This window comes from Athene noctua, chromosome 14 (genome assembly GCF_965140245.1).
Source record: "Athene noctua chromosome 14, bAthNoc1.hap1.1, whole genome shotgun sequence".
Lineage (NCBI taxonomy): Eukaryota > Metazoa > Chordata > Aves > Strigiformes > Strigidae > Athene > Athene noctua.
The window spans coordinates 3,240,808-3,256,845 of record NC_134050.1 but is presented as its reverse complement, the minus strand read 5'-3'; the positions used below and the strand labels follow the sequence as shown (position 1 = coordinate 3,256,845).

The window sequence follows — 16,038 nt, the reverse complement described above, 5'->3', positions numbered from 1 at the left end:
GAGATGTGCTCACCCATGAGAGGGCTGATACTGAGGGTGCTCTTTGGTGTCAGCTACCAAATCAGAAGTAGCTGGTGCCTGTGATTCCCGATTCTCTTTACCCTTAATTTTTATTTGCTTTAATGAGTCTTTGAACCAGCGGAATTCTGTTTAATTAAGCAAAACTCTTGGTTTTGGATCCTGAAATGAGGTCTGAGGAGACAGCCCACACATCTGTAGCTAGTCTTGTTCTCTGTGGGTGCCTGGAGATAACTGCTGAGGTCTCAGCAAGTGCGGTCCTTCTGAAACACTGCGGGGGAAACACAGCTGCGCTGCTTGGTGATTTCTGCTTGAAGTAGGGTACACAGAGGATGTTTGGAAAGAATCATGTTTTGCAAGTTGATGCTTAGCCAGGGATTTTTTCTGGGTGTGCCTGGCTCAGGCAAATGCGGAGACAGGCAGCCAAGGAGAAGGGATTCCACAACTTCTTGGTACTTGGACTGCTGGCAAGATACTATCCAGGCTCCCCTCTGCTGTCATCATCCCGAGGGACCTTCTTTGTCAGTGAAAAATACAATGCACACAAACTTTTTCTCTCTTGGGGAGAGCTGTGTCACAGCCAAGGTACCTTGTTAGGGTAGCATGGAAGTTTCAGAGGTGAATTACAGACAAGACCCATCTTCCAGAACTGCATCTGGTGACTTACACGAGAAGCAAATTCATTCCGAATGTCCCCAGAGAAGAATGCTCATTGTAACAGAAACGCATTCCTGTTCACGTGCGGTCTGTGACAGATGAATGGGGAGAGACTTGCCTGGTTTTGGCGTGCGGTGTCCTGGTGGCGTGGTTGTCAGCAGAGTCTGGCAGTAATTTCAGTGAGTGAGGCTTGTGATCCACTTGCTCCAGCGAGCATACAGAGCGTTTGAGCAACCTCAGGAGGGACGAGGGGATTTCAGACCCACTAAAGACTCTTTTTGTATTCTGACAGCTCTTTGGAGCCGAAGGGACAATATTTAATGATGGATTGATTTAACCCATATATTTCTCAAAAGCTCAAGCAGTGTCAACTCCAGTCCACGCTGAGTACAGACAGAAAGATAATGAACTTACTCAGTTGGCTCATATTTTACGTTACCCCGTCAAATATTTTTATACCAAAATCATTGGCTGTCTAAACTGCTGAGTTTATACAAGTCCATTGCAATTTGTGCAGCGATTAAATATTAAACCAGAGCGTATTTTCAGAGGAAATAAATTTAGAGCAGACCACTTTGTTCTTTAGCAGAGGATCTCTGCTCCTGTCAGTTAGGAGATGGAGCAAACATTCCTCCCTCTAATAGCATAATTATTCAAAAATGTTTGCAGGGATCTCTTTGTAGAATTTGTGCTCGTGCTTTAGAGTTATTCTTTTATTCCAAAATGAGGATAAAAGGTTTAAGATTCAACAGCTGACAAGGTGATGCAGGTTTACAAACAAAATTTGGGGGAGAAGGGGTCCAATTGTATATGTAAGAGTTATCCATTTATATAGAAATCTAAACCTAAAAATGCTCTGCCATGCCAATTAATTTTAAAGATTTTTTTCAGAAGCTGCCTTCTATCTCTTAAGAAACGTTAACGTTTTAACTTTAGAGCCACCCGAGGTATTGCCTTGCAAAGCAAAAAAAAATAACAAGCTCGGACATCATCAGTTTCTTAAGCATGTTTTGACACACAACAGCAATGCTTCCATTTTAACAGGTGTAAGACAAAAAATGCTGCACTCTTGTGTTAGATCAGGTGTAACTACTGATGCCTTGGCATGTGGAGATGTGAAGCCTGGGGAAAGACACGCTCTGACTTTCATTGTCGTTTTCATACCATTTTCTGTGTCATCATTTTTCTCCTTTTTTTCCATCTTATTAGTGCAGATTGGAAATCAACCTTCTTTGGGGGACTGCCAGATAATCCTTTGAATACATAATGTTATACTGTTATAATGTTATACGTAATGTAATCTAATGGGATTTTTTCTCCAGTGTAAAGGTCTCCCAGGTCTGCTCCTTGAGTGTACTGAGCAGATCATTAATCTAAACGATGTGCTCGCTGAATTTTACCTTGAACATGCAATAAAAATATCCGTGTCTTTATGCTGAATAAGTCTGATGTGCTTTAGTGCCCGTAAGTGATGAAGAGGAAGGAGGCATTCTCTTTGATAATATTGCCAAATCTGCCATTGACCCCTTCGACACCTCTTCTGGATCCGTACAGCTGATAGCTATCAAACCTGTGGCACTACCTGCTGTTCATGCTGCTTCAGATAGGAGCCAGGAATCTGCCATCCTTAATGGAGAGGTAAGGACTCTTGGATAATGTCGCCAGCTGTTTCTGTGGCTACATCCACAGGTGGAACAATCTTAAGCTTCTTAGAGTTGAGGTAGGAGGTTTTCACTCTGAGGCTACGTAAAGTTCCGTGAGTATTGTGGGCTCAGAGATCTGAGAATTTAAGATCTACTCTTTCGAAACACACCTGTGAATGTATGCAACCTTGGAAGAGGCAATTCTTTATATTCCTGTCATCTTCCCAATATCCTTTTCTCCTAACGTATTTGTTTTAACAAAATGAGTAATGAAGGCAGAGAGCAGAATTAAGATCTTTGTCTACATGAGTTCTGTGGCTGAGCATGGAAATGTCTCAGGCTTGTGCCGAGCTGATCTTCCTATACTGAGTGATACATCTCCTTCAGAGCAAGAAGGGATGCGACAGGACCGTGGCTTTGCTCAGTCTGCGCTCCAGCCTGTGCACAGAGAGTGCAGTTGTTTCCTGGGAAAACGCTGGGATGGCACAAGTCTCTGGTTCAGGTTCTGGCCAGAAACCATGCTTTGGTTCCAACACTTGTATGGTAAATCATGGGTTTTACGTAGATTGAATCAAGACTGGTCCATTTACAAAGGACTGAGGCTTTTATATCGTTGTTAAACATGATGGGGACAAGCCAGAGAGGTGTCTTGTTTGCAGACTCACGCTGCAACAGTCATTTAAAGATCAGCCAGAAACTCCCTGATGCTGTTTAAAAGCAACAGGGAGGGCTTCTGCCAGAGACACAGTGAAAGACAGTGGCATCAGGCTTCCCATGGGGGCCTGGGTGGGAGCACTCTGTCGTGCTCCATTTCATACTTGTGTATGAAGCCCTGCCACAGAGTTTCCAAACTCAGAGAAAGGCTTATTTAGATTTCAGCATCTATTTTCTGTAAGTCAGCAGGATGACATTCCCAGTGGTGTGTGCTCTCTTGTACAGACATTTCATAAAATCTGTGAGAAGACTGTAGAATTTGACTCTGGAAGCACAAAGTTCAAATAAATTGCTCATTTCCATGTAACTGACAATTTCAAACAGAAGGGAAATTTTCTCAATACTTAGGAGCATCCATGGGACCTGACCTGTTCCAGGTCAGACCAAACCCCTGTTTAGTTAAGGATCCTGTCTCTGACAGGGGCCCGGAGCAGACTTGTAAGGAAGCATATAAAAAAAAGGAGCCTGTGATGATAATTCACTGGAATTCTTCCTCAGACGTTGGTGGTGACTTAAAGTTTTGTGTAGTCAGGGGCGATGTCTCTGTGCTTACAGGACCCTGGAAAAGTTTTCATTGGTGAGTTCTCCCCGTGTTACCCAAAAGCAAGCGCAGCGTTGGGTCACGACAATTGGCTAACATCATCAGTGTTTTTCTTTAGTGGGTGTATCTGAGTCACTGTTGTAATGGTACATAGTTTTTAGGCTAAAATTATTTAACCATCTGCCAAGCCATAAAAATGCAGCGACTCTGTTCACTTGCAGTTCCTCACTGCTTACAGATGGCACGGTGTGGTAGAAAATGCGCTCTGTAAAATGACACATGCGGTGCATCAACCACGTTCTGACAATATCATTTGGAAGTAGCCAGCCCAGCCCCATCCTTTAAATGTCTTTCTGCCTTTTAGGTAAACAAGGCTTTGAAGCAGAAGTCCGATATAGAACATTACCGCAACAAACTGCGCTTGAAAGCCAAGAGGAAGGGGTACTATGATTTCCCTCAGGTTGATAACAAGGGGCTGACAGAGAGAAAAAGGATGTATGAAAAAAACCAGAAAGAGCTTGACCACATTTTGGATCCAGATGCAGATATCTCGTCTCCCTTTGCTGAGCCTAAGAACAGGTGAGGCTTTTTTATTTGCAGTTCTTCATTTAGGAGGAAAGTTGATGTCCAGGGCATGTTGGGAATCAAAGGGGCTGCTCTCAGTGAGCCAACTGTTTGCTGTATGGTCAGCTGGCCCCTCCTACTTTAGGAAGAAAATTCATATGGCCCATGATTATTTATCAAAGTATGTCATCTGGTAAAACTTCAATGTGGTTAAAAAGGAAGAAATGGAAAGACAAAAAAATGAAAGGAAGGGACTGTTGCAAGTTCTTGTGAGTCATTTTGCAGGTAACGTAAATAGAAGTGGTAGTAGTGGTTTTGGTAATAATGAGAGTGGACTTAAGCCAGGAAGTTAGCATCTGAATTCATTCTTTTGCACAGTTTAGTGGTGCTATTATTCTGTCATTACTTTTCTCTGAACGTGACTGTTGCAGTAGGCATCAGACAACACCACCGGTACAGTGTCGATGTAATTCCGTAGGTCCTGCAGGGATGGTGGCTGTAAGATAGTGTGTGTACCTGCTGGTGGTGATCTTCCTGTGCCTTTAACAGAGAAATTCATAATTTGCTCCTCTGTGACGTGAAGCTGGCATATTGTATAACAGTACTAGTGTTTGATTAACACTTTGCTGTCTCCTAAGGATGCCACACCAGTAGTATTCATCTCCCCATTTTAGAAACGAGGAGGGAGGGTACATGCTGATTCTGCCTGAGCCTACCGGGGGTGGGTGGACCTGCTCTTCTGCTGTGCTCTCTGAAACACAAGTTGATGCATTGAAAAGAGGAGATGACACCAGTCCTACCCCAGGAATGGCACAGTATGCAGATTCCTCTTCTTTAGGGGTGGTGGAGGTGTGAAGGTTTATGAGTGTGTTTGCTGTTGCACCACGAGGGTTCTGGTTCTTACTGTAACCAGGGACCAGCAGCAGCTGACCCACGAGAGAAAAAGGTTGTACTGAAGTACATTTCCTCTGGAAATGACCCTCATGCCTGGAGGCGCAGTCTTGCATCCCATCTGCTGGGAGGTTCAGACCAAAGTTTTCCTATGAGTATAAATCATAACTTCAGTCAAGGCACTGATGGTGACCCAGTCTTTGCACACAGTGCAACTTCAGCAATTACCCTTGGGGTCCAGAGATGACATAGACTGTAACAGAAAATATAAAAGCAGTGTTGGCTCAGAACATGGGCAGAAGCTGTGATCAGATGAACTTGTGTAGGTCTAGAGGTAAATGACTGAGGCATGCTGCCCTTGGCGAGCCATTTCCCAGGGTTGCGCTGATCAATGAAGAAGAAAGATGCTGACTTAAGCATATGTTATGTCCTTGCTGGAGGGTCTGGGCATCATTTCCTTGTGCAGTTTTCCAGTGGGGGAGGAATAAATTGCTCCAAGTGCACTGGAAGGTAGGATGCTGAACCCTCGGCACACAGGAGTCCTGCTCTGTCTGCACGGACTGTCTAGAAAATACAGACGGAACTGTAGAAACGTTGATATGACCGCGTGCTGTACGTATAGTGAAGGACCGTGGCATTACTTTGGATGTTTATTATGTGTTACGTGCCATGTAGGAAATGTTTAAAACATTAAACATGAAGCTTTAATGCTAGCCATCTGCTTTCTGTTAAATATACTGATGTTTGTTCGTGTGCTGATGTGCTGAAAGGTCCCAGAATACATTTTTTTTCCCTGTGTGTTTTCTAATGTGTTGTGTAAACCTGTCATAGTCTATTTGAGATAGTGATCACTGGCATGATATAAAGTGCTTGAAGGCAGGTATGCTGCTGTAGAGGAATGATTTCGTTGTGTAGCTGAACCATAAAAGGCTGACTGCCAGATTTACTTGTTAAATAATATAGTCTATATCCCTACATAGGAAGAGGGGAACCATTTCTGATGTACTTTCTGTAAAGACCTACACAGATGTTGCGGATGTTTGCAAACAAATTCCAAAGTCTATGCTAAAATTTCCGTACTAAGACCTGGAACTGAACTTGATAGGCTGCAACACACGTGACAGCATTATTGTCTTCAGTATTCTAACTAAAAAAAGATGGCTGAAAGGGCATAGTGCTGGAGGAAGACCTTGAATAAAACTACAAGGTAATGTGAGTTTTGGTGAATGGTAAATGAATCGATACAACGGTATTTTGGTAATGAAATAAAAATGATTTTAAAGCAATGTAGGTTAGCATAAAATTGAAAAGATTTGATTTCCAACTTTTTCTGCTTTGAATCGTTGTTTATAGTGACAGCAAGTAAAAACTGAAAAATTGCGTTTTATGTTTTTAAATAATATCACTTAGAGGAGTCAGTCAGAGATTTCCAAGTTTCTAGGGAAAAGGTTTTTTCCACTCTTTTCTGTTTTGTATATGTTCCACTAAGTTAAATCACATTAAGAAAGCATTTCCAAAATATACCGGAAAGTAAAGATGCGGTTGATTACTCAAGATCACCTTTACAATTCGGATTTGTTTTAAATTGTATTTAAAAGTGATTTACAAAACATTCCTGCTAAATAATTTGATTTGCTCAAGAACAGCTTTTAGCTCTTGGTACCTGTGAGTCTTCTGTACCATAAAATTGATGTTTTAAAATGTTCCAGTTGTGTTCCCAGAAGGCACTTGCTAACCCATATGAATGCCTGTTGTTAGCGTTCATACCTCCTTTCTCATTAGTAAAACTTTCTTAAATGAGCTAATTGGCAATCTCGAAGCAATTTTTAAGAGCCTACTGATCATATGCACTATTCTGGGATTTTCTTTAATAGTTTGTAATCAGGTCAAGAATCTGCGTGAATTGGAGAGCTGTATATTTGAATCCCTTAGGAAATGTATCACAACTGCATCAACTAAGTATTTATGGACCTATTGTAAAACATGTGTGAAACTTTAGAGACCTTTAACGTAGGAACATAAAGGTTGTCAGATCTGATTAGGCTTAGCATAATCTAGCTCACCATGTTTTCTGGTAATACCGGCAGTATAGTCTTGGAAGAAACAAGATAAGGCACTTAAATGTATTCAATTTTTATAGGGGAAATTTATTCCAGAACCTCTGCTTGTCTTCTGCTTTGGCAGTGCGTTTGGGACTTTCAAACATGTGCATGGAGATTTGTGGTTAAAAGTCACACAAAGGTTTTTGAAAGTTGCCTTAAATTTAAGTATGTGCCTGAGTACTTAGTTTAATCAGAAGTGTGAAATTATTTTTTTTTTTTTTTTTTTTGGTGATATCTTATCCTGTCTGATCATGTTAACATCTGTCTGTCTGGATTTCTGCAAACCAATTTATGCTGTCCTAATCTGTCAAGGCAAAAAGTTGTGTTAACCAAATCTCTAATACCTGAAGAATTATTTCTTCTCATCAGTGAATTCATTTGTGTTGTCTTTGCATTTCACTGGTGGTTCTTGAGATGTTAAACCATGAAGTCTTTGTAATTGGTGAACGGAACAGGCTACTTAACATGGTTTCGTATTATGTCACTCACAGAAAGTTTTTACTTCCTCAAGAATAGCTGAGCTAAATAATGTTGTGGACACAGAACATTACAACATCACTACCTGGGTAGAACTAGCTACCCAAGACAACCTTGGGAAGACAAGGAGTAAGTGTGCGCAGTTACAGGCAATTGCCTGTGAGGGTCAGTTGGGAACTGCTGGCTGCAAGGGCCCGAGGAAGGGACAGCGTGTCCTGGCAGGGACGGTGTTTTGTCAATTTTCAGGGCTAGCATAAAGGACACAGCCAGCCTAAGGATGAACCAATAACCAGACTGTACTTGACACAAAAGGGTCGGTCCATGGGTGAGCGCTGGGGTACAAACCAGTCACTCAGGTTATGCCTAATGAACATCAATCCCAACGACCCCAACAACGACACCGCACGGCCAGCAACGGCGCAAGGAACAGTGAAATAGAGTCTCCCAGAGAGGGGACGGGAGACAACCAGGGCAACAGCCCAACACATCAGACCAAGGAAGCCCCATCCTGAATCCCTACAGAGCCCGCGTTTACCAAAGCCAGAGCTGAGTGGAGCCCAGTCCCAGGGGGGCGGGAGGTCCTTCCCCAACAGGGAACTCTGCCCAGGGCGTCCCCCTCACAGACAGACACTCCGCTGCTCCCGCAAGGGGTCCCAGCTGCTCTCCCTACGGGGGACACCTGACCTTGGGTTACTCCGTGTGGGACCCCTGGGGCTCCTTTACCCAATGGCTCTGTCTGCCAGGCCGCCCCACCCTGGGGGGAAGCCTGAAGGGAAACTCACCCCCCCTTTGGGAAGGGCTGGGGGAACCAAACACATGTCAACCTTCATGTGGGCTGGGGGTTGAAACCCCGGCATTTCAGACAGATAGCTGTCCAGCTGACCTAAGCGCAGACACTGTAGAAGCAGGTTGCCTCAAAATCTGTGTTTTTACATTTTGCTATATTTCTTACTATTATCTGCTGAGCATAGTGACCAAGGCTGGGCCAGGGGGCCCCAGCTCACGCTGGGGATCCATCTGACAGCAGGATTCAACTATTCGGGTGTAAATCTTACCTTGCAAACAGAGACTGAAAGTGTGAATTCCAACGTAATAGTGCAACTTCTCTGTGAACATTGTCAGATCCCCTGTGCAAAATGAGCAAGACACAGATGTGTCGGATGACCTGATCTACTTTTAATATTTTGAACGAAATAATAGCATAAAGCAGAAAAATAGCATGACTAGGCAAAGGTAACTTTATACCAGGCTCTAACAACAGTGTAATTCCTGTGGTGATAAATCAAAGTGGCGTGCCATTATTTGATCTGTTATTGATCTGCAGCGGGAGGAGCGCTTCTCTGGGATGTGCAAGAAAAGGACTAATGGCCAGATACGCCGTGGGAACAACATCTCCTGAACTTTTCTGGTTTAGATGTAGCCTTCTTCAAAGGTGTAGCTTGATGAAGCTTCTGTATCACAATGTGGCACCTACTTCTGAAGAGTTTATGTACAGATATGTTCTGTATCTTACAGAGGAATGCTGCGTTTGGTTTTGTACATCCAATAACGAGGGAAGAAACGGTTGTGTTGGAAAGATTACAGTGTATTTTGGGTACTGAGTTGTATGCTGTCTTTCTATTCCATTTACTTCCCCTTGCTGCTTAGCACAAGAAAGCTCAACACCTCGGGGTGCCTCTGCCCCAGTGCCGCTCACAGCCCTGCTGGAAGTGGTTTAATCCCAAGGAGTGCAGATCTCTGATGAAGTTGTGCCCAGTTACCAAACTGGCTGTTTAAAACCAGCATCTTGGAAGCAGTTCCCTCCCACTCCTGCCTCTCTTCCTGCTCACTTTGCTGTCAGCAGCGTTTGTTTCTGTGGAGCGTTATTCTGCTTCTCTCTCATTGCTCAGGATCAACAACCAAAATCTCTGCTCCCCATCTGAGCGTGTGGGAGGTCCTGTTATTTTTTGATAATAACACTCGTTTACTTTTTATGAATTTGAATCACATCAGCTGAGGTTAAAAGGGTTCTGAGATCTTGGGGCATATTTAATCTGATAAGCTCCAGCATATGATGTCCATGTCTTTTATGTAGCTTTATTTTCTTTAACAGTAATCAAAATTAATGATCTCTTAACAACGTTACTGATTTCTAGCACTTCCATGTAGAAAGAATATCCTATAATCAAGTGGCATTTTTATGAACCTCATCATTTTAGAATAAAGGTAAATATTGAAAAGTGTCACTTGTCATTTTTGTTGTTGTTTTCATTTTACTGTTTTCTTGTTTCATATTTTTCTAGGCAACCAATGAAGAACTCAGTATACAGAAGCAGGCAGTCTTTGAACAGTCCTAGCCCAGGAGAAACTGAGATGGATCTTCTTGTGACTCGAGAAAGACCTAGGCGTGGAATCCGTAATAGTGGATACGACGTAAGTTTATCAGATACGTGCAGTGAAATTTGTTCAGCAAAGTCTTAACTTACTCCTATAAATGAGGAAACTATTGCTAAGCTACAAGGCAGAGTGCCGTTGGGTATTTAACATTACAGTACTGAATGTGCGCTCAGCATGCTGAAAAAAGCTCGGGATCACAGATTTTCACATATGTTATAGCTGTACAACATTTTACAGCCTGAAATGCAAACGAAACGTTCACCCTGAAACTCGTTAGTGGCCAAAGGATTGAATTTTGATAGTTCTTCTATCCACTTACTTGATACTGAGTTTTTCTCATGACAATTAAACCCCTCTAGTTTGTTCTGTATGTCTGATGCTGCTCTCTTGATTCAGAAGAATGAACAACCAACTTCTGGAAATTTCACTTAAGTCCTGATGGCAGTGTTTTGTGGAAATCCCCTAGGAACAGATATTGTCCTCTTACTACATCAGCACTGGGAGAGTTTCGCATAGGTAAATGTCAAAACCAGCCAGAGGAGATGCTGGTTTATGGTCCAGGGAACACGTGCAGCCAACACAAGACAACTCACCTGCCTTGTGCAGTCTGAGCATACGCTGGGTGCAAGTTGACACTGCGTACATCAGAATGAGGATCAAAATAGCCCTGCACTGGAATAATTTAGAATTTTTTTCAATCCTTTGTCACATGTACAAAACGCCGTAGCTCAGCCATCCCTGAAGATCAGTCCCTAGAAAAGGTCTAAACCATTCTGGGAAATACGGAAACGATGGTTATTCATCCTCTAAACTCCGTAGGAGAGAAGCATTTTGTGTGGGGCTTAATTGTCAACTCTCTCAACTGCCAGGGATGTGTTTTTAACAAGGTGGAGGAATGTACTAAGGTCAGGGGATGTGTTCAGGGAACTTTAAATCTTTCACAGAATTCTTTGGGGCATGTTGTGGGTGTCAGATTTCTGATTTCCTGCATTTGGACACTTCCCATCAGATTGCATGTGTCACGTGCCATGTAGGTGGGATGAGTGGTTCGCTGCTTTCTGAGGCATTAGAATACATCGCTTTAGCCTGAAAAAATAAATAAAATAAAAAAAGGTATAACCTGTTGAAATAGGTGTTGCAAAAATATTTTTACACACACACACACACACGCACACCCCCCTGCCCCTTAAATGTTACCGTTATTTTTGGAGCTTTCTTACACAAAAACATTACCAAGCCAGCCTTCCCTCAGTATCCTGAAAATCATGTTTCAAGAAACAAGGGATTTTTTTTTTAATATGCTAAGAAAAGCTAGTTTTTTGTAGGTGATATTTTCCTGAAACGAATGTTGAAAACATTCTGGGAGCAGGCATGGCCTCCTGCTATTAGTTCAAAATTAATATGCTATAAATAGTAATATTTAAAAAATACATTTTAATATATCATGTATGCTATATATAAAGTGAATTTTTAAAGAAAGTTTGCGAAGAGCCTTGAAAGTAGATTAACGAGTATGTGCAGATTCTGAAATGTCCTAAAAGTAATTATCAACGCTGCGATCTGCGCACATCACGCACAGATTTGATTTTGCCTTTCTTTTAACGTGGCAGTTGCACAGGCTGTGCGTGGCACAGTCTTTTTTACTGCTAAATTTTTAAATTTACCGATAAAATTCCTTTTGCCTGATGCGCTGCAGATTCACTGCAGTGCACCTCTTCTAACTCTGAATGTTTTTCCCAGCTGAAAGCAGAAAAATTGCGTGGAAAATGGGACAGGATATTGAAATTTAGTTCCCAAGCCTCAGCGTGGGCTGGTTTTCCTCGCTCCTGTTCGAGGTTCCTCAGAGCTGTGCCAAGTGTCTGACAGGCTCGGTCTCCCAGGATACCCGCGGGTGGGCACTTGTATCTATATTTGTGCACAGAATTCATAGGGATCTCACCAGGGGTGCAACTAAACACCTCTGTAAATCTGACCTCTGAAAATGGGTGAAAAAAGACTGGTTTGTGTGCTGAACCTTGGGTCCTTTCCCTTTTATGTAGTCACAATCTGGTGCCATTCTTTGACACCCGCTTTGTTGTTCTAAAGGTTCCAGCCTTCTCAGAGCCCTGCTAACCTCTTCCTCCCAGTATGTTATTTAGCAGCAAGTTCTGCTAAAAAAGAGTGAAATTTGTGTTTTTATAAGCAGTTCCAAATAATTAAATTCATGGATCAAGTAGCTCATAATAATCTTCAAGTCATGAGATGGGTTTTTTACAGCTTAACAAAATGTTTTTTTTTTTCTGTTGAGCTGTTACTAGTATGGCCACGTTATGTGTTTGAGGCTTATCTTTCCAACAATGATAAATATATATATATATATATATTTTTAACAAAAGAGACTAAGATCTCCCCAGATTCCTTAAGAAAGCTGCTTAAGAACTGCTAGACTTATATGCACGACCAGATTGTGAGAGTTTGATCTGCATGATTTTGCTTTGTCCTTTAAATAGCAGAGGGAAGTAAGAGCTCAGAAATCTGCCATTCCACACCACTGATTTTTTTTTAATTTATGTATTTTTGGTTCCCCTTACATAACAAACTTCTAATATTTCAGTTATGGTTTTCTAAAACTATTTCATTCTCTACAATGATTTTTTTTTTTTTAATGATATTTCTCCAAATCATAGTTCTGTTTCTCAGAGCTAAAAACTGGTCAGGATATGAGGTCAATAGTTATGTGCTGTCCGTATCGAATGAGTAGCTTTTTGCATTATTGTGGAGTGTACGTTCTACGGTTTGATGTTCTGAGGATATTATTTGCCTTTATAGCATCTTTTATAAATGGATTATTACTGAACAGTACATATCTTTCAATTTTAAATAATCCCAACAGGGTTTACTACATCACCTTCACCTAGGAGGCAGATTAAGGAGACTTTATTAACGTGTTTATTATTTCCAACATGTTCGCAGACAGTTGTGAGTAGAGCAAACGCTGTAATGAAAAGAGTCTAAAACCTGCTGACGAGGTTCGTGCAAGTGCAGAAAATATCTAGGCTGGTTTTGGTGTAAGAGGAAGAAAATGACCTTACTATACGTATCTAAGAGATCAAAATGCAATAGAATTTACTGGTATGATTTTATTGATAGTTAAATTAATGCAATTCCTCAAAAATCTTACAGACTACTGTTCACGTGAAGAATTTTACTGATGTAGTTGTAGCAGCAGAGTCATGCCAAAAGTGTCTGTCTCTCAGTACAGGATTTTCTTTTCCTTTTTCATGGAATTCCAGTTCCTCATATTATATGGTAACTGTGTATGAACAATATCTGGATTTTTATAATGGTAATGTTAATGTATAATGGCATCTATTTACGATACGTGTTTCAACTGATAGGAAAGCGAATGACGTACATCAGAAAGTGATTAAAAAAAGGAATGGTCACCAGTCTCCTCCAAAACCTTCCTGCCAACGTTTATATTGATAAATCAAAGCTGACTTCACGTTGACTGCTAATATCCATCCTTTACTCATACGATACATTTCAGACATTCTATAGAGGTCTAATGGGTTGTAGTAGAGAACTGATTTATTTCAGCATTGGGTAATAATAGGTCTCTTGTGGGATTCCATTCACTGACATTTTTATAGGCATGAGGAAATAGAAGAACTGTGGTTATTAATCATCCGGTTGGGACATTATGATTTCAGAGGCTCTTTGGTTGCACTTATACAAACGTATCACTGCATTTTATAGTCAGGCTTCTAAAATTTACCTGATTTTTATTTACCGTAACACAAATAACAATGGAATCAAAATGCAGGAAGAAAATGAAGGGAAACTGTTTAGCTGAAGATTTTTCAGTTTACGATAACTTTGTGCTGTTACATTGTTCCTCCCCCAGGCTGATGTGTGTACCACTTACGAAGCCTAAAGTTTGGTTTGAATAATATATCGCATAACCATATAAATTATTGTTAAATTCTAATATGCAAACGATTGTCTTAATTTTCCTTTTTTATTGCTTTATTTTCATTAAGTACAAAATATACTTAAAACAGCTAAGAGAGAAAACAAATTAACATCTTTTATTTAAATATATTGTCAGTTTTTAGGCTAACCACATAACTCTTCTCTTAATGGCTGATAACAAAAGAAGAAAGTTGGGTTGATATTTTCCTCTGCAAATGAAGAAATATGTACTGTGATTGTCCTAGAGTATATAAGATCACACACAGCTTGTAAAAGGTTGGGGGCACACTTATAGATATAGAAACTCACTATTACATGGGAAAAAAATGTGCTACAGAGCACTCAAATTGTCAGGATAGCACTGGAATTTTTTAGTAAGAACATCCTGTTGTGTTATTTTATTTGTGGCTCTTTTAAATGCTAAGACAATTCTAACCACATGCTATTTATAGGAGGAGGTACACATCCTATTCTTCATTCCAGTTATCAGTAAAATGTACTTAAGATGCTATTTAAAGAATGAGAAGGAATTGGCTGCTTTTTCAGGTTGCCTGTTTAAAATGTACTTTTAAAAACTATAGGTTGTAAAACTGATCTTAGAGAATATAGATGAAGTTAGGTATTTCACTGTAAAGTTCTTACAGTATAATGACTTTTTCTGTCTTGGAGTTACAGGCAAAAAAAAAAAATATCAGTGGGGTGATTTCTGTTTGCACTTATCTGTACAGAAGGAATTACCCTAGGAGTAACCCTTCAAGTTAAGCTGCCAGAGTACTACCTGCTCCTTAGAGTACGTGCTTCAGTCACTGTTCACACATTGGTTTGGGCTAAATTTCTATGTAACTGCTGTTTGGTGACTAGGTAAGATGACTGAGCTGGGTCAAGATTATTTTCTGTGAGGGACAGGACCTAGTTTGTGGCATCATTGTTGGTGGTCCTCGCTGAGTTAGAAAGTTCAGGCAAACTCCTAAACTTTAATTCTTCTGAAATCTTAACATGTGAGAATGGACAAAAGAATTTCAATCTCCGTAGCTGTAACAAGAGGTCCCTTTGTTAAGGGGTCCTTCGTAGTGATTGGTACTACTTAGGGAGCCATACTCCTCCTGGCACAGTTGTACTCCCATTGATACTAACAACTAAGAAAAGAATTTAAACATTACTTCTAATTGTTTTAGTAAATCACTGACAATTTAATCTGCTACAGAGTGTCCCTCCTAGTTTTTGCAGCAACCAATGCAGGATATAAAAGGCTATTGTACTCGCCTGCATCATATCACTCCTTTCCAATATTTGTCGTGTGTCTATATTGTCACAATTCCTGACTTTGTATATGTTACATCTGTGTTTGAGAATATTTGTGCTGCTTCACGCAAAACACCGTCTTGTAAAGCTTTTTACGTATACATGCTTTTATTCCATCCAACAGACTGAGCCTGAAATTATAGAAGAAACAAATGTTGACCGTGTCAACGAGCCTCGGAGTTACACCAGGTCCCGTCAGGCCAAAGGCCACTCGGAGACCTCAACTTTAAGTTCTCAGCCCTCCATTGATGAGGTTCGACAGCAGATGCATATGCTCTTGGAAGAGGCCTTCAGCCTGGCCTCTGCAGGCCACGGAGGACAGAGCAGGCAGGAGGCGTACAGCTCAGCACCGCACTTGCCCTACTCGGAGGTTGTGACCAGTGCTCCTGGTACCATGACCCGACCTAGAGGGGGGGTACAGTGGGTACCCACATACAGGCCAGAAATGTATCAGTACAGTTTACCAAGACCAGTAAGTGAAACTTCTCTTTAGTATACTGTAATATCATAAAGATATTTCTACTATGAGACAGATTTTTTTTTTTTTTTTTAAACTAGTCGCCCCGTTTACATGCTTAAAACCAGATGTAAAGCCATGCTTACCATAAATAAGTTTGGGTAGTGGGGTGTATGTATGTATGCTTACCCATACCCGCCTCTCGCAGGAAGACTCAGTATCTATTTTAGGAACAAGGTCATCTTGTCTAAATTGTGCCTGAAGGAGTAGGCTGCGCTAAGCTCCAGGCTGTTCAACAAGTCAAGACCGTGTTTGCATGTCTCCTCCTGTTTACTGAACGTG

General features: G+C 41.1%; 1 protein-coding gene across 5 annotated transcripts in view; it reads left to right on the top strand.

Annotated features, from left to right (window-relative positions):
• The window catches only part of KIAA1549L (KIAA1549 like), a 74,863-nt gene that overhangs the window by 39,170 nt on the left and 19,655 nt on the right, over window positions 1-16,038 (top strand). For 4 of the 5 annotated variants that reach the window (XM_074918485.1, XM_074918482.1, XM_074918481.1 and 1 more), the window contains exons 14-17: window positions 2,135-2,313; window positions 3,938-4,152; window positions 9,890-10,019; window positions 15,364-15,711. In XM_074918485.1, the coding sequence (XP_074774586.1) occupies window positions 2,135-2,313; window positions 3,938-4,152; window positions 9,890-10,019; window positions 15,364-15,711 (872 nt within the window). The remainder of the gene's footprint in view (window positions 1-2,134; window positions 2,314-3,937; window positions 4,153-9,889; window positions 10,020-15,363; window positions 15,712-16,038) is intronic. The other variant, XM_074918484.1, reaches the window with a different exon arrangement.